Here is a 26,684-nt window from a genome sequence, read left to right on the forward strand (position 1 = left end):
ATAAAATGATCGTGTGCTGAATTATCATTGATGTTTTATATCTAAAGGCCGCACATTGAGACCTTAGATCTTAATTATAGGGAAATCAGTGCAAAATAACATGTTTCAATGCAGTCTTATTAGAAGTTTGCTTTCAGGTGTTTGCTGGTACAAATAGCATCGGTGCAGCACCGAGAGACAAAAAAAGCTCCATCGACCTAACTGAACTACCACATTCTTCCGACCGAGCTCTCTCGTGTTGCACAGATTGCAATTTTAAATGATTTTTTCTCTCTCACAAACACACCTACACACCAGTGTCATGGACAGCGAATATTCCTGAGGGGTAAATTACATAATGACTGAGAAGAAAATCTCATATATATGTGCAGAATGTAGCATTCATTTTTAGTCAAAATGACAATGCCTTCATATTTTTAAATGTTCGCTAATATCACTTTTTACACCATTCTCATTTGATAAATAAAGTATTATTTTACTTTCAATGGACTTACTCCTGGATCCTATAACATATTTTTCTGATGTCATGAATTCTAATAGGTTTTGATCTTTACATTTAGTCATTTATCTGCTGGTTTCCTCCTCAGCAATTTACAATGTTATTATTTCGCCATTTATGCAAATGGAAAATTTTACTGGAACAATTTAAAGCAAGTACCATGTTTAAGGGTACTATAGCCAGGATTTAAACTAGCAACCTTGGGGTCCAAAGGTGGGATTCGATCCTGTGACCTTGGGTGCAAAGGTTTTTGATAAAACTACAGATAAAGTATAAAACAGGAGTTAGAGCTGCCCCCTTTGGCTCCAAATGTTGCAGGTTTGATCCCCACCCTTGAGCAAGGTACACACACCCACACAGTCTGAAACCACTTGTCCCAAGCAGGGTCACAGCAAACCAGAGCCTAACACAGCAACACAGGGCATAAGGCCACAGGGGGAGGGGACACACAGCTGTTAATTTACCTGATGCTTTTCTCCAAAGCAACTTACAATGTTAAGCTACCTAGCATTATTCACCCCTTTATACAGCTCAGCAATTTGACTGGAACAATTTAGGGTAAGTACTTTGCTCAAGGGTGCTACAGCTAGAGGTGGGTATTGAACCTGCAACCTTCAGGTCTAAAGGCAGCAGGTCTTACCACTACAGTACTAGCTATCTCACACACCCCAGATGGGACGCCAGTCCATCATAAGGCACCCCCAGTGGGACTCGAACCCCAGACCCACCAGAGAGCAGGACCCAGCCAAACCCACTGCGCCACTGTGCCCCCTGCTTGAGCAAGGTCCTTACTCTAAATTGCTCCAGTAAAAGTTACCCAGTTGTATAAATGGGTTAGTAATTGTAAGTGGCTTAATATTGTAAGTTGCTTTAGAGAAAAAATGTCAGATAAATGTTTGATCTCTCTCTCAGGGGGTGTGGTGGTGGCACGGTGATGCAGTAGGTTGGACCTCATCTTGCTCTCCAGTGGGTCTGGGGTTCAAGTCCCGCTTGGGGTGCCTTGCGACAGACTGGCATCCTGTCCTGGGTGTGTCCCCTCCCCCTCCAGCCTTATGCCCTGTGTTGCCAGGGTAGACTCTGGCTCCCTGCAACCCCACATGGGATAAGTGGTTCAGAAAATGTGTGTGTGTGTGGAGAGATCGAGCACTGAAATAGCCTAGAGAGGAATAAAACAGCTATAGGATGTTTCATTATCGTTCGTAGGAGTGTCAGTGTTGTACAGTACAGTGTTTTTTTTTTTTTTACTCAGGACTGTCACGGTGCCCCTGTTTGACGGACAGGCTGCCCCCCCCATCACTGCGGAGCAGGTTGAATATATAAAAATACCCCCAGCAGCCCATCTCATTCCCCCCGCCATCCCGCACCGGGGCTGCGCAGCGCCGCCACCCATGAGCTAAACACACTGAGTCAGCGCAAGTCGCCCTTTTCTTTCCTCTCCTTTTCTTTTCTTTTCCTTCTTTTATCTCTTATTTATTTTTTACAAGTGGGGAAAGGGAGGGGGGGGTGCATATCTGAAACTGCTCTCCTGCAGGTCCGCCTGACATCTGCACTGCGGATTCAAGGTCAGTAAAGCCCGGCTAACTTTCACTTAAGTAATAATAATAATAATAATAATGATGATGATGATGATGGTGATGATGATGATGATGATGATGATGATGAAAGGAAAAGAGAAGACTGCGGCAATTTTTTCCTTCCATTTGCGTTCCGAACGAGCGCTGCTCTGTATGGATCCTGCATCAGCGGAGCTCCATTCATTGCTCTGTTGCTCACGGACAGCTTGCCAACACCGGGGGGGGGGGGGTCGTTCACTTGTTTTTTTTTTTTTAAAAACCCCCCTCACTCTTCTCTATTTACTGCCCAAAAGCTCGTGCATCACACGGAATGAACTGTGAAGAAATGCGCGAGTGAGCCCATTTTTAAGGTGGATTTAAGGTGGATTTAAGGTGGTTTTAAGGTGGATTTAAGGTGGATTAAGGGGGAGTGCCGTGACCCGGGATCGCACCGAGCGCCGCGCCAGCTGCACCCGAAGTCTAAAATAGGAAGCGGAGGGACTGCGCCGCTGACCTTGCTCTTTCTCGACTCCCTTTTAAGTAAACTTGCAAGTGCCTTGTCCCTCTTCTTTTTTGCTGGGATATTTTTGCGTGTTTTGACACATCCATGCAGCAAGAATTAATATGCGACCTTCTGTACTATTACTCCATCATCATGTGCACTATGTTATCATTAGACCTGAAATAACTAAGATAATAAAAAAATACTCAACAGTGTTTATAACACTGAGAACATTATCATTTTGGTTACCATTTATATAAATAATCCAATTTATTTTTACATAATACTTTTATATCTTTTCTAAAGTTTATCTCTATGCATGGTATCAGTTTCAGACAAGTCAGGTACAGGATGTACATTTATGAAGCAATAACATTTATTAATTTAGCCAGCGCTTCTCTCCAGAGTGACTTACAGTGTTAAGCTCCAGTGTTTCTCCATCTGGGTAACTTTTGCTGGAGCAGTTCAGGGTAAGTACCTTGCTCAAGGGTACCGTAGCAGTAGGTGAGATCTGAAGCGACAACCTTTGGACCTAAAGGCAGCGGCTTTGACCACTGTGTTTTCAGCTGCCCCGTTAAATCTGATTTTACATTGTCGAAAATGTATTCCGTCACTTTTGACGACTTTGTAGAGCAAAGTGTGGGTTATTCAACAGTATCCAGGCCTGGAGAGTCCATAAGAGTTCAATTAGAGGTTTAGAGGTGCAATGTGCTTGCTAAAAGTATCCAGTTGGGTCTGCTCTTTGTTAAGGTGAAATGGTGGAAAAATGATGCTTTTTTCGTTGCAGTATTGAAGTCTTCGGTATAAATTTATCTCGGCTGGCAAACGTGCAAACTTTACAGTTTGGAAGAGTAAAGCAGTACCCAAAGACAGAGCAGACCATTAGAGATATGATATATCTGTGCTGTGCAAATATTTCCATGGTGCTAGCTGGCAGTTTGCTTTCACAAGGTGGTCACACATGCATTCAGATAACATAGATATCCTTCTCTCAGGGAGGAAAAAAATCCATTAAGTTTAAAGGTTGTTAGGTTAAAAAGGCACTTACCAACCAACCTCAAAAAAAAACTACGTGCATCTTTGCTGTTGCTTTTTTGACGGAGCATTCTTCTCACACAGAATGCTGAACAAAGGATCAGAGGCATAATATAAATAAAAGGTTGGCCATACTTAAATCATTTCAATAACTATGTAATTATTAAATCTGTAGGTAAGTCCACGAGCCAGGAGGAAAGGAACAAGGAACAAAAAAATCTCCCAACCCAAAGGCAAGGGAGAGAAAAAAAAACCCACTGGGGGTCTAAGTGCCAGTGGCTGCCAAATTTCGCATTCTAGAATTAAACAAGTCAATTTACAGGTATCCATAACATAGTTGCCAAGTGGTAAAAACTTGATGTCCTAGTTCACATAGGGATGTCTTGTCCACTATAGCATGTAGTCATCAGCTTTTGTCAACATGGAGTTCTGGTATCACAGTCGGCCTCCTCAGGTCTCAACAAGAAAGGAAGAGTTTATAACTGAAGATACGGTGAGATTTATGCAGGATAAAAAACAACACAGGCAAACGGGAATTACATTGGTCATGGATACGCAACAGTGAACACATAAGTCTTAAGCCTGGATTTAAAGGCTGGGGCAAATGAGGCATTTCTGACAATAACTGGCAGACTATTCCAAAGCTTAGGTACTCTACAGCAACAGGCACGCCCTCCTACTGAGATCTTATTGATCTCAGGTACTTTAAGGTAACCCATATCCACTGAACAAAGACAATTTTGTGGAACATAAGAATCAATAATCTCACCTAGTTGTGCCGGAGCAACGCTATTCACTGCCTTATATGTCTAAAATAAGATTTTATAATTAACTCTGAACTAAACTGGAAGCCAATGCAGTGATTTACGTGCTAGTGTTACATGGTTTAACCTCCTAGTTCCTGTAACAATTGTGGGGGCAGCATTTTGTATGAACTGTAACCAGGATATAGTCTGGTATGAACAGCCTGATAACAGAGCATTACTGTAGTGTAACCTACTTAAAACGAAAGCATGTACCGATTTTTCAACATCCTGCCTACATAAAAATTGCCTTAATTCAGTTACACCAACCCTAGTGATGCCACTGATGATCGGAAATAATCTCGTTTAAAGGAATAATATTTACACTGTGAACATGTACACAATAAGTTATGACGATGGTTATAGGAATGAGCAGAATCGTTAACAAATCGAGTAAAAATTTAACAGACATAAAACTATTTGAGTATCCGACAACACAGCCATGTTAATATTAAAATGAGTCATCAAGATTACTTTGTCATGAGTGATGCTACATGAACCAAAAAGTTACCAGATTGGTCGAGAAAAGATCAGTATGGCCCAGGAGGACGGAATATAAACAATATAATTATCTTAATAAAGTTTACATTTCACGCCTAGACCTGGGACTTCAAAAGAGGGAAAGTTTTCTATTTCTGGGTGTTATTTGCAAGCCATTATCAAAAAAAGTATTATTATCAATAATAACTACTCAACAAATAAATTATAATAATTATAATGAACTATAGAATGAATAGTGAATAGTTTAAAATTGCAATTTTGGCTCTATAAAATGTCCATGGTTACAGATACATAGTGTATTATTAGATAGTTGTGTTTCTCAGAGGACCATGGTCTCATCTTACTGCTGAGACCATCATCCAAATGTATGTGGAAAACATTTGCAGTTGAGGACCATTAGGAAGGAAACGGTACTTGTGGTTTCACTCATGGCTCAGTCTTCAAAATCACAACAAGCATTTTATTGATAGGAACAATACTAAACATGCAGTATTAGCACGGTCAGCCTTCACTTCGGTTTTAGGTCATAGGTTCAGTTTCAACTTGCGCTGCCAGATTTACTTGAATGCATAAAGGTAAGAGAAAAATGCATTAAAACATAACATACTACCCATTATTACATGGCATCACACTGCATGGGGGGCGTGGCAGGTTTGGCCTGTGCCTGCTGTGTGGTGGGTCTGGGGTTCGAGCCCTGCTTGGGGTGGCTTGTGGCGGACTGGCGTCCCGTCCAGAGCGTGCTCCCTCCCCCTTCGGCCTTGTGCCCTGTGTTGCCGAGTTAGGTCCGGCTCACCGCAACCCCGCTCGGGACTAGTCGTTGTAGCATTCGTATATAAAAAAAAAATAAAAATCACAGTGCATATGAAAATCCTCAAGTAGAAAGAAAATACTGAACTAAAATACTGTGGCACGCAGCACTCTGGGTTTGAATGGAGTGAAGAAAGATGCACAGACAGCATTCATTTTGGACAATTATTAGAACACCAGCACACAGGGAAATAATGCTCTCAGTCCATTGCCTCAAGGACCTGGACCTCAAGCCAACCTTCCTGGCCTGCTTAGCACCCCTAGTATTTTATTATGAATGATGAATTATTTTATTAATAATTCTTATTATTATTATTTCTCTCACTGGCCAACACGGTCACCCCTTTATTTTGCCCGTAAGTCCCCGCAGTGGTTGCACACTTACTTTACTCATTTTTCCCACAGGGCAACTATTTACAATAAACGTCTTCCCACTTAAATTCGTGGTAACGCCGGCCATTACAATACTGACATAGTGTTGAAATACCCTGTAGTGCTTTTATGTAAAGGCAATGACTAAAGCAACATAATGAAACAATTTATTTCTTCAAATCAAATCACACAATGTCTACAACCGCTTGTCCCGAGTCGGGTCGCAGCAAACCGGAGCGAGGGTGCAAGGCTGGAGGGGAAATGGACTGGACTGGACTGGACGGGATGGGACGGGACGGGACACGTTCCAGATCCCCTGTAGAGCAGACCCTAGTCAAACCTGCTGTGCCAGCACACACCCAACCCAACCCAACCCAACCCAACCCAACCCAACCACTTTATTGTCACTTCACCAGCACCACAAGCATACAGGTGGTAAAATCTTTGGCGTGTTCTCCGCAGCTGTGCAGCATAAGTTGCAAGTATACAGACCACAAACATACACCTGTACAGTATGTACATTATTCACATAATACAAAACACATGTATGTAGGACTCAATGGACAGATAATATGCAATACACATGTAATATGTGATACACATTATACAGTACACAGCGTGCAAGGACTACAAAGTAAGAACAGAGTGACAGTAAAATACACAGTAAACATATACATTTACACATACGTAGTAGATTCTTAAGGATCTTGGTTGGATTTGTTTCTACGGTCAGGAAAAAAAGCTGGTAATAGTTTTATAACTGTTTGATATTCAAGCTTCGCATGTCTTTCTCTGAATTTCCCAGGTTCTTCTCGTGCGTGCTGCTGAAAATTCGCCATGGGGATCAAAGCTGCGCTCCCCAAGTACGAGCTGTACTTGTACACCCTGGTGTTGTCCGTGGCCGTGCTGTGGGCGGCCAGCTGGATCGTGGAGGCATCGACTGGTGAGCGAACATGGGCATCGTCTGGTGGAACTCATGGATCACAGGGATCTTTGGAGGGAGGGATTCAACTGGCAAAACACACAAAGTGGAATGAACTGTAGTTGGGGTGGGGGTGGGGGTGGGGCAGGGGACACACACATCCATGCCGGTGTTTAAGGAAGTGTGTTTTGTCCTCTGCAATATTTGCGTAGAACTCCTCAGCAAACACCCCTAATATTTTTGGCACCTCCGATACGAACCCTGGGAAGTTGTTATGCCCCTGGGAGGAATAACTCCGGCTGAATACTATATGATCAGCCTGATCATATATCATATATTCAGGGCAGAGTCCAGGAGTGTCTGACGTGCGATGTGAGGCCCGCATGTGGCCCGCTTCATTAACGCGGCCCGCGACAATGTAAGGAATTATTAGTCAAACACTACACCTATGATCAATTCCATATATTCTACTGAAGCACGTTATAACACAGTTAGGAATCATTTTTCAGTTTGAACATTTAAGCTTCGTGGCTTAAGTTTAAATTTAATCACTTAAGTTTAAATTTAAGTGCGGTGGAACGACCTCCCCCTGTCACTCAGAACTGCTGAATCTCTGTCCACATTTAAAAAGGGTCTGAAAACTCACCTCTTCCAGACTCACTTGGCCTATCATCTCTTAAATTCACGTAAGATCTAAATGTTCATGCACCATAACTTTAAGATGATGCCGGATAAACCTTTACACAGCTACTCCTTTAATGTAACGTAAATGTTTCTGTATCTCAAAAAAAATATTACTAAGAAGGTGATCAGGAATCGTGAATATTCTGATTAAGTTTGATGCAGCTTCTCGTGTGGTGAACGTTGGTTCATATGGCGGAAAGAAACAAACTGCACTTAAGAATCATACGTCTGCATCTATGTCTCTCTTTCTGCTAATGTAATGAACACATTGTATTTTCTGAGATGTTCGTTGCTTTGGAGAAAAACGTCTGATAAATGAATCCATGTAAATGTAAATGTAAGCTTCAGTATGTCACTTACTATGATTTTGACACACGTGGCCCTCAAACCATGCAGTTCATAATAATGATTGTGGCCCTTGGCCAAAAAAAGGTCGAACATCCTTGGGTGACACTGTCGCTGGAGGATGGAGAATGACCCCTCTGTATAACCGGTCAGTTTGTATTGTAAATACGCCGCAAGACGGGCTTTACTTAGCACATGACACAACCTCGTTCATTAATTCCCACCATACGCTCTTCTAACACTGGTATAAAGGCTGAACATCAAATAGAGTCCAGTTTAACTAAGAGCCTCAATAAGACGTTAAAAAAATGGGCGGTACGGGGGCACAGCAAGTAACGTTGCTGTCTCACAGCGCCTGGTTGGTACGAGAGGACATGAGTTCAATCCCCGCTCAGTCTGTGTGGAGTTCGCATGTTCTCCCGTGTCTGCTGAGGGTTTCCCCTGGGTACTCTGGTTTCCTCCCACACTCCAAAGACATGCCGTTCAGGATGACAAAGAGAGTGTGTTCCACTGATGTATGGATGAGTGACCCAGTGTAAGTAGTGTATCTAGCAGTGTAAGTCACCATGGTGAATAAGGTGTGTGCGCTGATAACACTACGTAGAATTCATTGGAAGGTGTTCTGGAGAAAAGCGTCTGATAAAGAAATGTAAAAGATGCATAAACAAAACAATCTTAAGGACTTGAGCATCAGTGTTCTGCAGAGAGCAAGAAACCAAAGCTGAACCACACCTACAGCAGCATCTTCAGGGCGTAGAGATCTTGAAAGTAATGGGACCGTTAAGGACGGACCAAGCAGTACTTGGTTTTCAAAGACCAGGATATCTTCTGGGATGAACAGAAAAACACCTGTCAAGCGTAGTTTATGGTGCCAAACGGTGTTTTGTTTCACGGTTCAGCTGCTTCTGAGACTCCTAGCTCAGCTACTCCCTGAGCGCTGAGCACCGGTGCAGAGCTGCTCTTTGTTTTTTGCTTCGTTTGAGATGTTGGGCCTTCGCGTTCGGAGATGTCAGACTGATGCCAGAACAAGAGCGTTGCCGAGATGCCCGTCAGCTGAAAAGCACTCGTCTGTCAAAATTTAGATCTCAGCACCGTGTTGAACACAGTGGTGCAATGTGGTAGAATTTACTGTGGTTCAGTGGCTAAGCCCTTGGTTGACGCCACTGCTGAGGACACAGCTTTTGGCCACGGTGCTTTTTTCCCCTGGGATCGTCCTCCGCCGGGTCCGGTGGATGTCCTGGCCGTTGGAATGGAGGCGCTCAACTCAGATTCCGCTCAATGCGCTGTGTTCCGGCACTTTGGCCCTGGCACGGTCGCAGGGCTTCAGCGGGGTCCACGGTTCGACCTTTAAAAGCCGACATGGAGGCGCGCGTCCATCCAGCAGGGCGATCGGTGAGCCCACCTCCTCCACAAAACCAAGGAAGGATCATCGCGCATGCGTTTGCAAACGAACAAGCTTCTTCTTAAATCCTCTCCGGAGTTTTCCCTCGCTCGGGGTTCGATGTCTACGGATATGGGCTGCAGCGAAAAAATTAATCCGATCCACAAAGAAGATTACGGCATTCGGGAGAGAATTATTTGGATGGAATTTAGTTGAATCGATGGCCACATGCTGCGGACCAGACAATATTGTCAGGCTTTGCAAGTTGCGTTTTCGCCGCCAACACCGAGATCCTCAGCTGTGCTCTGCTAGAGCTGCGAATGCAGCGGGACGGAAAACAGCGTTTCGTCAGATGCAAGAGGCGATCGCAACAATTGAGTGGAAAATTTATGGAAATTTCACTCGAAGCTGGGAAATCCCATTGGCTCTTTCGTACTTTGTCTTTTTTTAACTTGTAAAACTATGGTAATTTACCACAACTCTCACCAGGGACAGCTGTTTTAAGACTGAGAAACCGAACCAGGAAAAACTGGCCTACATAACAGAGAAAGAATACAGTAGAGATGTTTTTAGTTAGATATAGATGTATTATCATCTAATTTCCCAGCTGTATAAATGAGAAAATTATTGTAAGTACTTAGTGTAAGTCCCTTTGGAGAGAAGCATCAGCAAAATAAATACAAAAATTAATGTAAATGTAGGTCTAACCAGCAGTTCTGAAGTACTGCATTCATATTTTATTGGTTTGCTGAAGTCCTAGAGGAGGTTTCAGATTAATTTCTTAAGAGTTAAATGAAAGGCCACTATCAGTCTTTGGAGGACAAGTGTTGCCCATCTCTTTCTTTGAAGACAAAATGCACCGTGTTTTACGGTGTTTTACCGGCTGTCAGAGGGAGTAGCCGGTACGGTGTGTGTGCAACGGAAGAGGCATGCCGAAAATGCTGCCGAGATCAGGTGTCTGTATTAATAAACCAGTGAGCAGAGTGGGAGGGAAAAGACACACACACACACGCACACACACACACACACACACACACACACACACACACACAAAACACACATCTCTCTTATTGAAAATGTTCAGTTATACTAAATAAAGTGTTATCAGGCCAGCACTCAGTGGTAACTAATTATATATATAATTAAATATATTTATAGATGAAACTATATATAAAATGTATTTATTTGATATGAACACAAAAGTAATACATTTGCATAATAGGTGTGTGATGACCAATATGGTCCATATGTTACTTTAGAGGAAATCATGTGTGTGGTAGAAACACGCAGGTAGTGCAGGTGTAAAAATAAGTGACGGCCAAGCTGTGTTAGTTACATCAGGTAGGTAAGAAGAGTCAGATGTGTGAATCATCATAATTTATTCATGTTTTTATTTATTCATTGTATAAGTTTAAGATTCAGATTTTATGACCTTATTATAATATTTTTTTACAATGACAGTGCCCATCTCTATAGGGTTCACATACTTTCAAGCAGCACTGTATAGGTTCTCGGTGTCCCAGTCTGCATGCGGACGAGTCAAGGTGAGTATTTCAGTTTAAAGAAACATTTTCGACGCCTGCAGAAGCAATAAATATTATTCGTCAGTAAGGAAACACGTAATTCAATCATCACAACTCATCTTCATTGTCATGGTCAGACCCCCTCTAGTCACTGCCCTTTAATTGCACACACACACACACACACACAATTTTACAGAATACTACAATCTACATAGAAATAGAGGCAAGCTCTAAATACAAAACGGAATTTTAATGCACATCCTTCCGATGAAAGAAATTAAATTTCCCAGCTCTTCCTTTGGGCAGGTTTGGATTTTTTTTTTTTTAATTATATAACAAGTAATCATAAACGTCACACAGTTTAAATGTACAAATTGCCCGGATCCCTGGTTCTCTGGGCAGGACGGTGTTCTTACTGATGTTTGCTGTGATTCATGTATTTTTATGTACAAGTTTTTAAAATATTTTTTACAAGAATAATGAGCATCCCCATAGTGTTCATATACATTCTAGCAGCACTGTATGTATATTTATTATATATACAGTATTATATACATATTGTACATATATGTGTGTGTCTTGGTATGTATATGATACTTATTTTGGTTTTTTCTGCGGAATTCAGTACCGGTGTAGCAGTTTCAGTGTAACAGTTGGGCGCGTATTTAACTTTCCATTCCGTTATATTAAATAACCATGAACATTTCGTCTGTTACATTTCAGAAAATGTCAACAGAAAGTCCTTCAGGGAGAACATGAAGCCGGGATGGCACTACTTTGGCAGGAAAATGGTGAGTGGGACGAAGTGATTTTACAAAGCACTGCACTGGGGCCTCTTTACCGCGCTCCGCTGCCAAAATCCTGACCTCACACAAAACAGCGACCTCTAGTTATGGCTTTATCTAATTTTTTTTTTTTATTTTAAATGTAAATTTTCACAAGGACAAAACCAGTTTCAGATGTGATGTAGACCCTAAGTACGAAAAGTGAACGCTTAATCCCAGCACATACAGTGTACCGGTTTTAGTGGTATAACTGTCCGAGTGGGCATATAAATAACTGCACGTAGCTTGTCGAAATGCTATTTTAGGGTTAGTGTTACCTAATTGTCCCCAGGTTTGCACAGATCTCAGAAAAATATCACATTTTAAGCACTGGAAGACTTGCTGAATCCTGCATTCGGGAAAAAGGTGAATTGTGCAGAATGTGCAGTTAAGGTGTGCTACATATTAGACTTATTAGAATCTGTGTATTTGTTCTGACCTTTCCGAACCAGTGGCGGTCATTCTAAATTGAAGCTCTCGCTGAATTGAATTGTTTTTGTTCATAAATGTAATAACGTTCAATATCTATCTATCGATCTGCAGGACACAGCTGATTTCGAGTGGGTCATGTGGTTCACGAAGTTCCGCAACTACATTCTCTTTGCTTTGTCTGGTCACGTGATCTTTGCCAAGATCTGCTCCATGCTCTCCCCTAAGGTATGTTGAATCGTGGTAATGTGTGTCATGGATGGCTTTGGTGTGTTTCTTGGGCTATACCTCAGCGATTGCGTTCCCCCCCCCCGGTACTTTATAACAATACGGAGTTTGGTGGACAATCACAAAAGCAAAGTCCACCTGGCAGAATGCAAAAAAGACTGCATTTATTGAGAAATTTAATTAATTCTGAACAGTTACATGATTATTCGATTGTGTGTCACGTTTCGTAATTAAAACATATATTTCACAAAGCAGGTGCTAGAGGTTTTTGGCCGAGAAAATATTAACAAGTATTAAATAAGATAAATAATACAAAGAGCACCGCATAAAGTCTTTATTTATTTTTTTTTTATTTAAAATGTAACCTCTCGAAAATCTCCCACTGTAACACTGCAAACAAAACAACAGACTGTGGGATTAATGTTTGTTAAATATGCTCTTGTTTTTCTTGCCATCTTGCTGTCGATGGAGATTGGTATTGATGGATACAAGGTAAAGCCATTAGTCACATCTGTGTTCATCATAAGAAATAATATAATAAAAATAGTGCTCTTAACCATAATTTTAATTTTAGAGCAAGTCACAAAGTATATTTTCATATCAGCTGCAGTAATTCAGTTCTGAAGTTTCATATAAATACCTATATGTTATGTTGAGTTTATACAGAGTATCTCTGTTAATTATAGTCACACAGGAATTACAAATAAATCAAAGAAAGTTAGTTTTTTAAAGTTTTTACAGATGTGAACATAACAAAGCTGAGAGTGGCCAGAGGCTGATGAATACTGCACATTTTAAATTTGTTTTAATTTTAATGACGTTTGAAGTTAAATCATAACTGCTATAGAGTATTTCATTATTCTTATGGCTTCATCAGAGGTTTTAACCAGTGAATACATCATTTGCATCATACGCCGTTATTGATCGCGACTCAGCGGCAAAAATGACTGTTTATGAACAAATCGAAATGCAGACTTGCAGTCGCGATCCTCTTTATAGGTGAGGGGTCAGTGTGGCGACTCAAGTCATCACTTTAGAACTAAATTTCAGCCATCAGCAGAGCGCAGACAGTACGTACCACATGTAGATATCATAGTTTTAATGAAAAACACGGTGAAAGGTAGCATTACCCCCTGGACTGACTGTGTTGCCTCTACCCACAGCACAGGTCCCTAATTTACATGATCTACGGATTAAGCGCAGTGTTTGTCAGCATGGGCTGGACCTACATAACCCTGGTGTTGTCCCACTGCGTGGTGCTCTACACGGTCTCGCTGGTCAAGCGTAAGTGGCTCTGCTTTGTGGCTGGTCTCACCAGCCTGGCCACCTTCAAGATGGAGCCCATGGTCTCCTGGCAGGTAGGTCTTGGGCAGGGGGGCTGCGACCCATTGAGGGACTGAAGGTGCTTTAGTTACAGGAGGGCGAGTGGCCCTGAAAACCCCATGTTGCCTCTTGAAGTTCATGACCCATCAGAGAGTTGACTTGAAACCCGCATTATACAGAGAATACCGCAGTAATGTTCCTTTGCTAAGCGTGAAAACCAGTACTGAGTACGTACCCTTGTACTGAGATGGATTATGATCCATCATTTCATTTTTTACCCCAACAGGGACCCTCAGACGTGCACTACAGAATGCTATAAACACTATACTGATGCGTTGTATCGGATGTCATTCTGAAAGTGAAACTTTGTACCAAGCACCCTATTTTACTCTGTTTTCCACCCACCAGTCAGGGTTTGTAACTGGAACCTTTGATCTCTACGATGTCCTGTTCTACGGAGGTTGTGGGTTCAGCATCATGCGCTGTATGAGCTTCGCCCTGGAGAACTGCGAGAGGAAAGATGGGAACTACAGCTTCCTGGACCTGCTCAAATACAACTTCTACCTCCCCTTCTTCTACTTTGGACCTATTATGACTTTTGATAGATTCCATGTTCAGGTGAACGTCCATCATGAGGACTTACAGTAGATGCCTATTAATGCAATACCGTATTTATGTTTAATTATTGATCATTACTCTAGAAGTTAGCTCACCGTGGAATTGCATACATACTGCAAGCAATTTCTGCAGCGGTTCTGTTTGCATGTAAATCCTCCAGGCAAACAATCCTGACTTGACCCGTAAGCAGTGGGAGATGTGGAACATCACCGTCCACGCTTTGGTACACCTGGGAGCCATTGTGCTGGTGGACGTCTTCTTCCACTTCCTGTACATCTTGACCATACCCTCTGACATGAAGCTGGTGAGACAGTTGTCAGACTGGTCCCTAGGTCAGTAAGCATCATCTCTTAATTTCTGGCAACGTTTGCATTTTTTGACCATATTCACACAACGATGGAATTGCCTCGACTGGAAATCCAAGCACTGAACTGACAATTTTCTCACTACTGATGACAAAAATCTAATTGTCCTCAACACAGTTTCATAGAATTAACTGCTCTTCTTCTTCTCGCTTCTTTGAACATCTAGCTGGTTTGGCTTACTTTAACCTGGTGTATGACTGGGTGAAGTCTGCCGTGATGTTTGGCGTCATCAACACCGTTTCTAGACTCGATCATCTCGACCCTCCCCAGCCTCCCAAGTGTATCACGATGCTATATGTTTTTGCTGAAACGTAAGTAGGAAATTGCGTTTCTACCACAACTCTACCTGTAGATCAGGAAAACAGTGCAAAATATCAACAAATTACAACAAGATTACTTATGAATGTGAGGTACTGTATATATTAAAAATATATCGTATGTATTACGAAATACAAACGTACGCATACGTTTTACTTCATTTACTGTCATGTATCCACAGTTACCCTTGTGGCCTGAAGCATGAGAGAGTCACCTTCTTTGTTAGGGTTTAGGATTTTTTTTTTAGGTTTTTCATAAAAAACTAACAGTTAACACTCCAGACATTTGTTAGTGCACCTTGTAGTGTAGTGGTTAGAGCTGCTGCCCTTGGGGTTCAAAGGTTGTGGGTTCAAATCACACCTCCTACTCTAGTACCTTTGGGCAAGGTACCCTTAATTACTCCAGTAAAAAATTACCTAGCTCTATAAATGGGTTGTAAGGGTGTTAATGTTGGAGAAAAACATCAGTCGGATGAATTAAAGTATCCCTGGTGTAATATAACAGCCTAGAACATTTTTTTTTTTTTTGTATTTTCAGACACTTTGACAGAGGGATAAACGACTGGCTCTGCAAGTGAGTCCTTCGAATGAACGGCGCAGATATGGCTCCTTAAATCCAGAACTCAAAACATCTAAACCACTTAAAAATTTCAGACTGAAAGTAGATCCTGTGTGTGAACAGTTTTACCAGCTGTGTCACAGTAGCCACAATATACTTGTTATGATAGGCTAAATATCCACTGACCAGCGCTTAGAGGACAGAATATGCTACCTGGCTCAGCCATGAGCTACAGTGAGGAACATAATGTACCCAGCTATTCTGCTCCAGGTACGTTTATGACTATCTGGGAAAGAACCACGATGGGATCTTCAGAGAGCTGCTGGCAACCATCTGTACCTTCTCCATCACGACCATGTGGCTGGGGCCCTGTGAGATAGTCTACATCTGGGCCTTCTTCAACTGCTTTGGGCTGAACTTTGAGCTGTGGGTGGCCAAGTTCTTCTCGTTGAGACCCTTTTCCACCATAGAGGTTTGTGACTGATGTCCACAACATCACTGACAATCATTGATACTGTTGTTGAAAGTACTTTTCGATCATGACATAATATGGTTACAGGGGTAAACCCACCATTCGCTTATAATAAATAATACGTTTAACTTCTATGGAACTTTGAGATGAATATGAATCCACCATGATTCTTCTGTGGTGCTTTAACCATTTCCTTTTGCTCCCAGGGTGTCATGTCTGAATCCATGTCTCGCCGGATAAGGGGTGTCTTTAATGCAGCAAACTTCTGGGCCATCATTCTTTACAACGTCCTCGCCCTGAACAGCCTGGAATTTGCCAGGTTGGTGGCTACAAGGCTCACTGTCAGAGGTAAGATCACCGTGTGCAGTTCAGAGCTCAAGAAAACACAAACGTTGACAACACCACCGCTGAGTCTGGCAACATCTGAACCGAGTTTTAGATTCCTTACTCAATGCATGGACGTGGTTAATAAACGGACAAAGTAAAGAAGATTGGAGAAGCACACACTTAAGAGTTGCACCAAGACCCATGTGGCCATGTCTTTATGGCCTGAAATGTAGAAAAGTTTTTCAAAGTTTTTTTTGGCTCTGCAAGTGAGCGCCCAGGATAAGATCTGAATGTGTTACGCTGCACTAACAATTAGAAATGAAGATCGGTGCTAGAAGGTTAGGTTGGTTACTAGGTGCACATTGAGCTACCTTCTGCTTTCGAAGTAGTGAGGACTTCCAGAAGTTTACGTACAACTGTTTATTTGTGTACGTCGCTTAGCTCTGCTTGGACGGTAACCCCCGTTGACGCACGCATGCCGGTTGTCGATCGGACAGTACCGTCCAATCAGAGTTAAGGAATGCAAACAAGGGAATCTCCACAGGAAACGGTTTGAAGTGAAATCTACAGTGTCATTGATAACCGCCATGTGGACATCGATACAGCTTAGTATTCAAATAGAGGTTAGTAACAAAAGTAACTGCTTGGATCTGAACTTCTGGAAATCCTCATGACGTCAAAAGCAGAAAGACAAGGTCAGAGGTAAACTGATGCGTCAGTCACGACTATCTACATATCGAGGTCACCCGTAACCTTTCTAAGCACACCGGTCACACCTCATAACTTCGAAAGTGCCGAACACAGTACCTTGCGCGATTCCGAAATTTTCGCAATTAAGCCACCTTGTACCGAGATGAGGAGGGCATGCTCCACCGTTCATACTAGACACAACCAACGCACTAAAACGGGTCAGTCATCTGTCGCCTGAATATTTACTGAATTTATTGAATAATTTATAGGAATTCTTGAGTTTTTTTTTTTTTTTTTTTATACCAACACGAGCCTATCTGAGGAAGGACGACCCCTCACTCACCTCCTCCTTTCCTGTCCCAGGCTTCCCGTTGTCCACCCTTTCCGTACTGTTTGTCACATACTGCGGGATCCAGCTCATTAAAGAGCGCGAGAGGAAGTTGGCCCTGAAGGAGGAGGCGGCTGCGGCCGATGAGGCCGGAAAAGAGAAAGTGGAGTAGAAGTAACAGGGGGCCCAAGTCCTGCCCAGGCCCTTCCATGTGTGAACTTTCCTGGAAGACCATGCCTCCATCTCCATGACTTCTCCACCCATGTCTGTCTTCGCAGGAGACCTATCTTACAACACCCAACCATACTCAAGTGCACTTGCTGTACGTAAAAGCCACGGGTCCCTTCAACACACCAACATACCACTGGTGCATTTCACCGATTACTGTATTTTATTTAATTTTTTAAAAATGGATATACAAAGGAAAGATTGTGGTTGGCTTATATAACTACCAAATATATTATGTATAACATAATAAAGAGACTAATATATTAAAGACTTAAAAAGTCTGTGTGAAAATATGTATTATTTGCTTTTAAAATTGTACAGAAATCCACTAATGATGAGCTTTTTAGTCAGTCCTCCATGTAATCATAGGCTCAAATGTGTTTTTTATGTCTGCCTAAAAAAAATTACTGAAAATAAAAATTGACACAGCTGGCAAAATTCGAAATATGTTCTTATATATTTTTTAACGGTTCGGTAACTAGCAGCTGTTTTCCCACGACTTCGGAGACTGTTGACAATAGCCTGGTGGTACTGAGTGCTTAAAGGGTTTCTTACTCAACTGGTACCAGTGAGGTGTTACTCATCTCTTATTACTGTTTGGTGCAGTTCAGCCTTCAGAATAAAGACATCCATCTGAAAAAAAGGTGTGTAAGTGTGTGTGGGTGCGTCGCAAGATGATCAATGAAGACATTTACAGCGACATACTAATTCTCTCCATCATGTTCTTCTTGTACACACACGATATGTAGCCAGGCTGCTTTCATGCAGGCGTCCGCTTTAGATTTTGAAAGGTGACGGGCTTTGCCACAAATACAGTGTGAGCGAGCGCATTCGTACCCCCTGCTCTCATTGGCACTAGCGGAGCACTGAGCACATGAGGGATTTACATCGAGAACATCGAGTGCGGTCTTTCTTTTCACTAGGGTCATTCCTTTCTTGCTTGCCACCCTGTAATTTTGAGCACAGAACATTGAAAGCTGTGACAAAAATCAGCGAGTGTATTTTCAATGGCAAAGCCAATGCCGTGTTCAACTTAGTCAACAAATAGTGAGAAATGTCTGAGTTACATAATCAGAACAGCTTTCTTTTATATACACAATTCATTCATTTAGCTCAAGATTTTCTCCAAAGTAAATTGCAATACCAAGATACCGACAATTATATAGTAATTTTTACAGCTAGGTGACTTTAACAGAGTAATTTAGGGTAAGTACACTGCTCAAGGGTACTACAGTAGTAAGTGAGACTTAAACTGGCAACCTTTGGATCCAGAGGTAGGAGCTCTAACCAGTACGCCAACTACTGGAACCCTTACAAACTGCGACATTCTCAACCAACACGGCAAACAAAAAACTGAAAACTTACTCTAGGTAACCTTTTACTAACTTCTAGGTATTTCACCAAGCAGTGGGAAGCTGCGCAGAAATAAAAATCACCTAGACAGAGGAGAGTTACAGAAAAATAGACTACATACAGTATATATACAGACACTGTATACAAACACACAATAAACTCCAAAAAACTAGTAGTCCTTTTTGTTAAATAGTCCATGGAATTAATGCCATGTTCATATTTATGTTCAAAGTTGAAAATTCTGAATTTTATTAAACCTGTAATTGTCAGGGCTGTTTGTATGAAGTGTAAATTACGCTTTTGACCTTTTTTGTTATTTAAAAAGATGTTCTCCAATGTTACTTTTACACATTGTCACGTTATAAAGTATTTTTGACTTACTGGGCTTGTTGTGTAAATGGCGAAGACTCACACCCTTCATGGGAGGAAAATGATGTCATTGGAGAGATCTGGACACAGGTGGGATGGTGGGGGGGGGGAACGCCAGCATTAGACAGTGATATCAGAGAAGTGACTGTGACTTCTCAAGGGACCTCTCCCGGGTGAACGATGGTCTCTGTGGAGGTGGAACTCTGGGGTGGGGGGGCGAGGGCACAGCAGCTGGGTGGGTGTGGCGCGATGGTGTCCCATTTCACATGTGCCAGTTTGGGGGTCTTTTTCTCCCACAGCTTCTGTCTATTAATAAAAGCCCTGTGAGTATTTGAAGGGATGAAACAGCTGAGGAATCAGCATGACGGGGTTGTGGGAGCTCATTCCAGCTTGACTGAGCGTCCTTCTCCTTTCTGGACAGAGCTTTGCTCTACTCACTGCTCTGCAGTGGACAGAGCGCACGCATTCAGCACCTTTACCTTTTAACGCGGAGAAGTAAGAAGATGACACTAAACATAGATCCAATGGAAGAGCCAAGAATGTACCAGCAGAGCCTGCTGCAGGACGGACTGTGTGACCTCTTGGAGAATGAAAAGTTTGTGGACTGTGTGCTGAAGATCAAAGACAGAGAGTTCCCTTGTCACCGGCTCGTGCTGGCAGCTAGCAGCCCGTACTTCAAGGCCATGTTCTTGTCGGACCTGGAGGAGAAAAAGAAAAAGGAGATTGTCCTGGAAGAAGTGGAACCAGGCATCATGGGAACGATTCTCAGATACATTTACACGTCGGACATAAACCTCACGGAGAGCAATGTCCAGGATATCTTCACGGTGGCCAACATGTTCCAGATTCCCTCCCTCTTCACAGTTTGCATCTCCTTCCTCAAGCAGAGGCTGGGCCTTGGCAACTGCCTGGCTGTCTTCCGGCTGGGCCTCCTGCTGGACTGTCCTCAGCTTGCTATCGACGCCCGTAACTTCATCTGCGAGCGATACCAGTTGATAGTGCGCGATCAGGACTTCTACCAGCTGGGCCCAAGTGAGCTAGCTGCTATCATCACATGCGATACCCTCAACGTGGACAAGGAGGAGGTGGTCTTTGAGTCTCTTCTGAAGTGGGTTGCTCATGACAAGAAAGAGCGGCTTAAGGATCTCCCCGAGCTTATCGAGTGCGTTCGCTTCCTCTTGATGCCCGTTGACTACTTTGCGAACAAGGTGGAGAAGCACGAATGGATAAGGTCGAACCCGGAGATCGGCAAAAAGTTACTGCTGGTGAAGGACGCACAACAAGGAAAGCTTCCTGAAGTCAAGAGCTCCAGGAAGAAGACATCCAAGGGAGAGGATGAAAAGGAAGGCCTACTCCCAGGGATACTCAACAACAACCCCCGCTTTGGCATGTTCCTCAAGGATTTCATGCTGATGATCAGTGAAACAGGAGCCGTCGCCTACGAGCCGGTCGAGAACGAATGCTACGTTGCCTCTACATCTACAGAGGTACCGAAGAACCACTGCAGCCTGCTGACCAAGGAGAATCAGATCTTTGTGGTCGGTGGCCTTTTCTACAATGAAGAGAACAAGGAGGAGTCGCTCAATTCCTACTTCTTGCAGGTATAAAATCACTATTAAATTCAGCAAAATTCGACAATGGCAAGATGATCAATTTCTGCTGAATTGCTGAAGTCTTCAACTTTGAGTTAATAATAAATGTGATGATACAGAAAATACAAATGAACAATATTGAAAGAGGATAAAATGAATAAATTCTAATAACAAATGAAAATAAATTAACTATAAGAACTATGAAATCATCCAAAGATTTTGGTGCAAAGATGCCAATTGGTTTGTGTTCTTTCACACAGGAAACTGTAAAATATGGATTAGGGCAACGTACATGTCGATATCTGGCAGAAACGTCACTGTTGTTCTCTGGATGGAATGATGTGACCCATGCCTGTTTTACCACAGTTTGACCCTGTGAGTTCAGAATGGCTGGGTATGCCTCCACTCCCATCTCCGCGCTGCCTCTTCGGCCTGGCTGAGACAGAGAACTCCATCTTCGTTGTTGCCGGCAAAGAGCTGAAGGAGGGAGAGAAAGTCCTGGACTCAGTGATGATCTACGACAGGCAGTGAGTCCCAGTCTACTGCGCAGGCTGTCCATTTGGCACGTCAAAAGCTGGTGTCAAAATGATCATGTGGATCATATTAAACTTAATTCCTAAATGCTGCAACTGAGGGCATCCATTCATACACACACACACACACACACACACACACACAGTCTGAAGCTGCTTGTCCTGAGCAGGGTCGCGGTGACCCGGAGTGTAACCCAGCAACACAGGGCGCAAGGCTGGAGGAGGAGGGGACACATCCAGGATGGGACGCCAGTCCGTTGCAAGGCACCCCAAGCAGGACTCGAACCCCAGACTCCCCAGAAAACAGGACCTGGCCAAACCTGCCATGCCCCCTCCACCCATCTATATCCTAGAAAAATGGGGCACAAGTCAGGTTTCACCCGGAATGGGCGAGAGAGGTTCGAGCAAGCCTAGTAACATAGATCAATCAAGTCATCGCGAGAATAAGTTGCAGAGTATGATCCATGTTATTGCTGTCATCTCGTTGTCACACCATGATCCTTGCGGTTAACCTGCGCGTTTGTCTCGTCAACTTAGGTCTTTCAAATGGGGGGAGTCAGACCCCCTTCCCTACTCAGTGTATGGCCACGGGACAGTGTCTCACGATGGGCTCGTCTACGTCATCGGAGGGAAAGGAGAAGGCAGGTATGTCACCGCCGTTTTTATTCACACGAAAATGGGCTACCGCTCTAAGAAGGATGGGAAAATTCCGACTTTGGCCCCTGCAGAAGCAGTGACACATACTGATTGTGCTCAGATCCCCCCAGATCTCTGACTTGCTGACGACGACGTTAATGTCCGCTCTACAGGAAGTGCACAAAGAGGGTGTGTGTCTACAATCCGTTGAAGTTCGAGTGGAAGGACCTGGCCCCTCTGAAGATCGCCCGCTCCTTGTTTGGCGTGGCCGTCCACCAGGGAAAGATCTACGTGGCGGCAGGAGTGACGGACACAGGGCTCACGAGCACCGTGGAGGTCTATGACATCGCCGGCAACAAGTGAGCAGATGTCTCCAGCGATGTGGGGAGCGTCAAAAAAGTGCACGTTACTTTAGCCTGGAACAAATGAGTGTTTGTCGTAACGGGATCACAGCAACCGAACTCATGAGATTTGAGCCCAAAACCTTGGGTTTGATGTGTTGACACCGGTGGTATTGCAGGAGAGTACGAAGATCGCTGACAGAGCAAAGTGTGTGTGTGTGTGTTTGTCCCAGGTGGTCCGAGTTTACGGAGTTCCCGCAGGAGCGCAGCTCCCTGAACCTCATCTCCTTAAGCGGCTCCCTCTACGCAGTTGGGGGCTTCGCCATGATGCCGGACGAAACCAGCGAGGAGTCCAGACCTTCTGAGATGAACGACGTCTGGAAGTGAGTCACGTCACCTCTGACGCCTTGCGCTATTGCTTCGTTGCTTAGAGATCTCCCTACCTTCCAACCTCACTGTCCCGGAATCGCCGGCATCTCCACACACACCTCTGTGTAGGGCTGAACTTTGGTTAAACACTGAACGCCAACTGCGTGAACTAAAACTCAATGTGGGGGCAGCTGGTAGGGTAGCGGTTAGAGCTGCTGCCTCTAGAGCCAAAGGTCAAACATTTGAATCTCACCTCTGGCTGTAGTACCCCTGAGCAAAGTACTTACCCTAAATTGCTCCAGTAAAAAAAAAAAAAAGTTACCCAGCTGTACAAATGGGTAAATAATTGTAGGTATCTTGTACATTGTAAGGCTTTTTCAAAGAAAGCATCAGCTAAATTAATAAATGTAAATGTAATACACAACAGAGGGGTGCAGTGGTGCAGTAGGTTGGGCTGCAGTCCTGCTCTCTGGTGGGTCTGGGGTTCGAGTCCTGCTTGGGGTGCCTTGTGGCGGACTGGTGTCCTGTCCTGGGTGTGTCCCCTTCTGGCCTTACGCCCTGTGTTACCGGGTAGGCTCTGGTTCCCTGTGACCCCATATGGGACGGGTGGTTCTGGAAATGTGTGTGTGTGTGTGTGTGTGTGTAATGCACAACACAGAGCTTTAATTGAATTGCTATTAAAATTATATTGTTGCACAACATTTCCTCAAGGGCACAGTCCATCTCCTGGAAAAAAAGGGGGGAAAAAAAATCAAAAAGTGACCATTTGGCTTGCTATAAATAAATTTAAAAAAAAATCAAAATGTGTTACAATTCTATGTATTTTCCAGAAATGTGATCATATTCACACTACATTTATTCACCTACAATTATTTACCCATTTTTACAGCTGGGTTATTTTACTGGAGCAGCTCAGAGTAAGTACCTTGCTCAAGGGTACTACAGCCAGAGATCAAACCTGCCATCTTCGGGGCCAAAGGCAGTAGCTCTAACCACTATGCTACCAGCTGTCCCCCCCCCAACATTTGGTCTCATTTCATGAAATGAGAGACTCCCGGAGAAGTATTAAGACAGTTATATTAAGAATTTTGTATTCCATTTTTCAAAAGGTGTGAATTTTGATGAAAAAAAAACTGGTGTTGCAGACAATTCTGTAAAAACCATCACACTCTTGCGTAGCCAGATACCCAACAGTGTGCCTGAGGATAAATTGAGTTGTCATTCCATTTGTGGCGTAAACCCCTACTTGGACTAATCCATTCTGATTAATTTTTTTATAGTAAAGAATAGTTGGAATAGTGGTGACAGTAACCGTGTCCTCCTCAGGTACGAGGAGGATGAAAAGAGTTGGAATGGAGTCCTGAGGGAGATTCAGTACGCGTCAGGCTCAAGCATCCTGGGAGTCCGTCTCAACGCCCTGCGTCTCGTCAAGATGTAGCTCGGCGCAGCGCCTCCTGCTGGAGCCTCGAGGAAATGACAGCGGTGTTAAAATGAGGCAGTTACCGAGAGGAGGCGGCATCATTCCATCGAACACCATCCCCAGCACTCTGCCGGCAGCGGGGTCCGCCCTTAGGGTCTCTGCGGCGGGACGCCGGACTGTCTTGATGCTTCTCCAAGCCCGGCCACCTCCGATGGACTAATTTAGCGAACCGCACGGTCATTTCTCTCTTCTGGCCCTCGTCTGCAGTATGCGACGGACTTCCTGAGTTGCACGCAACAGACGAGGCTTTCTTAGCCTACGGAGACTTTGCTCTTGTGATTTTGTCTTCCTGAGCTGCACATCTACAGCATGTGTGGCGTTGGCATCAGGTGAGAAACTGTACTGAATTAACCAAGAGATTATGAGAGAAAATGTAGCGGTGACATAAGCACTGGCATTATTGGAGAAGCAGACACGTAAGTATGACGACCGCAATGAATGCTGCTGGATAAACATTATTATTATTTTACTGTGATATTTTCTCTCCAGTAGAATTTACATTTTCATCCCAGGCATATTTTCCACAAAATGAAATGAGGAGTCCCTGTAGAAACATTACAGCAATATTTTACCCCTCTTGCATTTGTGTGTCCTTTGCATCATGCAACACTATTGCACACGGAGACAGTTTTGTAATTATTACAATTACAAATGATTATTATTAGGCCGAGTGCAGAGAGGTGCAGTTCCCATAGTGCGACACTAGAGGCAGCACTGACCCGTCGCTGACGCTCCACCCTTCTGTACACGTGACGCCAACACCTCCATCTGACCTTGAATGCATCTCAACCTGAATTTCACTCTGGTTTAAAACCTCCCCCGAAACATCTCATTTTGTTCTTTGCCCACAACGTCCATATTCTATTGCATAAAATGCATTATTTTCAGAGTTAATGAGTTCAGCACCAGCAGTAAACAAGGTATTGACAAAAACAAACTATCAGGGGCATCGGAATGAAGAAATGGACGGGGACCTGGTAGGGACGATTTTGTCAAAACATTTATTTTCAGGCCAGCTGCTCAGCTTTTAGGGCTGAATTGTCATTACTACAAATTCGGTCGTTCCTTTCATCTCCGTGTCTGCGACATCATCGTCCGGACCGAAAGCTAAGGTTTCCGGAGCAGCGACGGGGCCTCCGGCCCGTTGCGGTGCTGCTGCTCTCAGCATTTACACCGTTCCCGGTACAAGTGGTCTCACCCCAGCTCTGCTTCCTTCCCCCATCGCTCCTCCAAACGTCGAAGGATACGAGACTGTTGAGGAACTCGGAATGTGATGAAGCAGCTCCTGGAGATGCAACGAGCGACCCTCGGCGGTCTCCTACGAGACGGGAGCCAATCACAGCGAGGGGTCGCTGCCCCGATATCCGGGACAATCTGATATCATGACTAAATAATGGCCGAGGGGTTCAGAGCATGTGCGAGAAGCGTGATAACAGAGGCGCTCTGTGTCGGAGGCCCACCAAGAACTGTGCGTTGATAGGTGTAGGTCCCCAGACTGGGGTGGAGCACACAGTTAAGCTCTACACACCTCTCAGGGGAGCTGCAAACAGGGCTCTGCTGACATCGGGACTCAAACCAACAACCTTCCGTGCAACGTCTCATTTCTCACCTGCTGCTTCATGGAGAGACCTGGACGCCGTGTGCGCGTGATAAGGTGACCCGGCATGGTGCCGCCGCCGTCCATTGAAAACACGGCGACCCTCTCCGTGTGACAATATTCAAACCTTTATGAACGGTACTGGAATCTGCATTAATTTCAGTTCAATAAAATGTTTTTCACAAGCTCTGCCATAAACAATATTAATAAGTTGTGTGGCGTGGATCAGCTCGATTTAGAGTCATCGCCTTGCTATAACAGGGATATAACAGGTTGTGGGTTTGAATCCCACCTCCTGCTGTAACATCCTGGATCAAGGAACTTAAACTACGGAGGTTAGTTTTTTTTTTTTTTTTTTTATAACCTAAGAGAGTAAAAACTGCCCTGCTGTGTAAATGGGAAGATCCTTAAGAAGCTCAGAACACAAAGCTGACACTATTAGTTTCTTTGGGGAGAAAATTTCCAATAAATAAATACTGTGCTGCTTGAAATTATGCACTCAGTGGTAACTACAGTATATATATATATATATATATATATATATATATAATATATAAACACACACATTCATCTTTCTTTTGGGTTCACATTAAATATAGTATACAAGTGCTGCTTTAAGTGTGTGAATCCCTTGCGTCCCTTACTTTTACCATAAAATGGTTATTTAATGAGAAGCATGTGACATAATAGGTGTGTAATGACCAATTTCATATGTTGCATGTATACGTAACTTTAAGATGTAACATTTAGATTTTATATATTTTATATACAAGTGTATA

At 43.4% G+C, this 26,684-nt stretch overlaps 2 protein-coding genes across 2 annotated transcripts; both read left to right on the forward strand.

Moving 5' to 3' along the window:
- Positions 1-1,881: 1,881 nt before the first annotated feature.
- LOC108927979 (protein-cysteine N-palmitoyltransferase HHAT-like protein) lies at positions 1,882-18,289 on the forward strand. Its single transcript, XM_018741696.2, has 12 exons — positions 1,882-2,061; positions 6,878-7,015; positions 11,651-11,718; positions 12,295-12,408; positions 13,572-13,766; positions 14,140-14,349; positions 14,510-14,681; positions 14,881-15,025; positions 15,570-15,605; positions 15,861-16,062; positions 16,269-16,410; positions 17,443-18,289. Exons 2-12 carry the CDS (start codon positions 6,910-6,912, stop codon positions 17,577-17,579), a joined length of 1,527 nt encoding a protein of 508 aa, XP_018597212.2. The 5' UTR covers positions 1,882-2,061; positions 6,878-6,909; the 3' UTR covers positions 17,580-18,289.
- Positions 18,290-19,647: 1,358 nt separating this feature from the next.
- klhl40a (kelch-like family member 40a) lies at positions 19,648-26,123 on the forward strand. The gene is made up of 6 exons (XM_018741721.2): positions 19,648-20,958; positions 21,316-21,476; positions 22,020-22,127; positions 22,292-22,477; positions 22,693-22,842; positions 24,155-26,123. Exons 1-6 carry the CDS (start codon positions 19,861-19,863, stop codon positions 24,264-24,266), a joined length of 1,815 nt encoding a protein of 604 aa, XP_018597237.2. The 5' UTR covers positions 19,648-19,860; the 3' UTR covers positions 24,267-26,123.
- Positions 26,124-26,684: the final 561 nt, after the last annotated feature.

Source organism: Scleropages formosus, chromosome 7 (assembly GCF_900964775.1).
Source record: "Scleropages formosus chromosome 7, fSclFor1.1, whole genome shotgun sequence".
NCBI classification, from domain to species: domain Eukaryota; kingdom Metazoa; phylum Chordata; class Actinopteri; order Osteoglossiformes; family Osteoglossidae; genus Scleropages; species Scleropages formosus.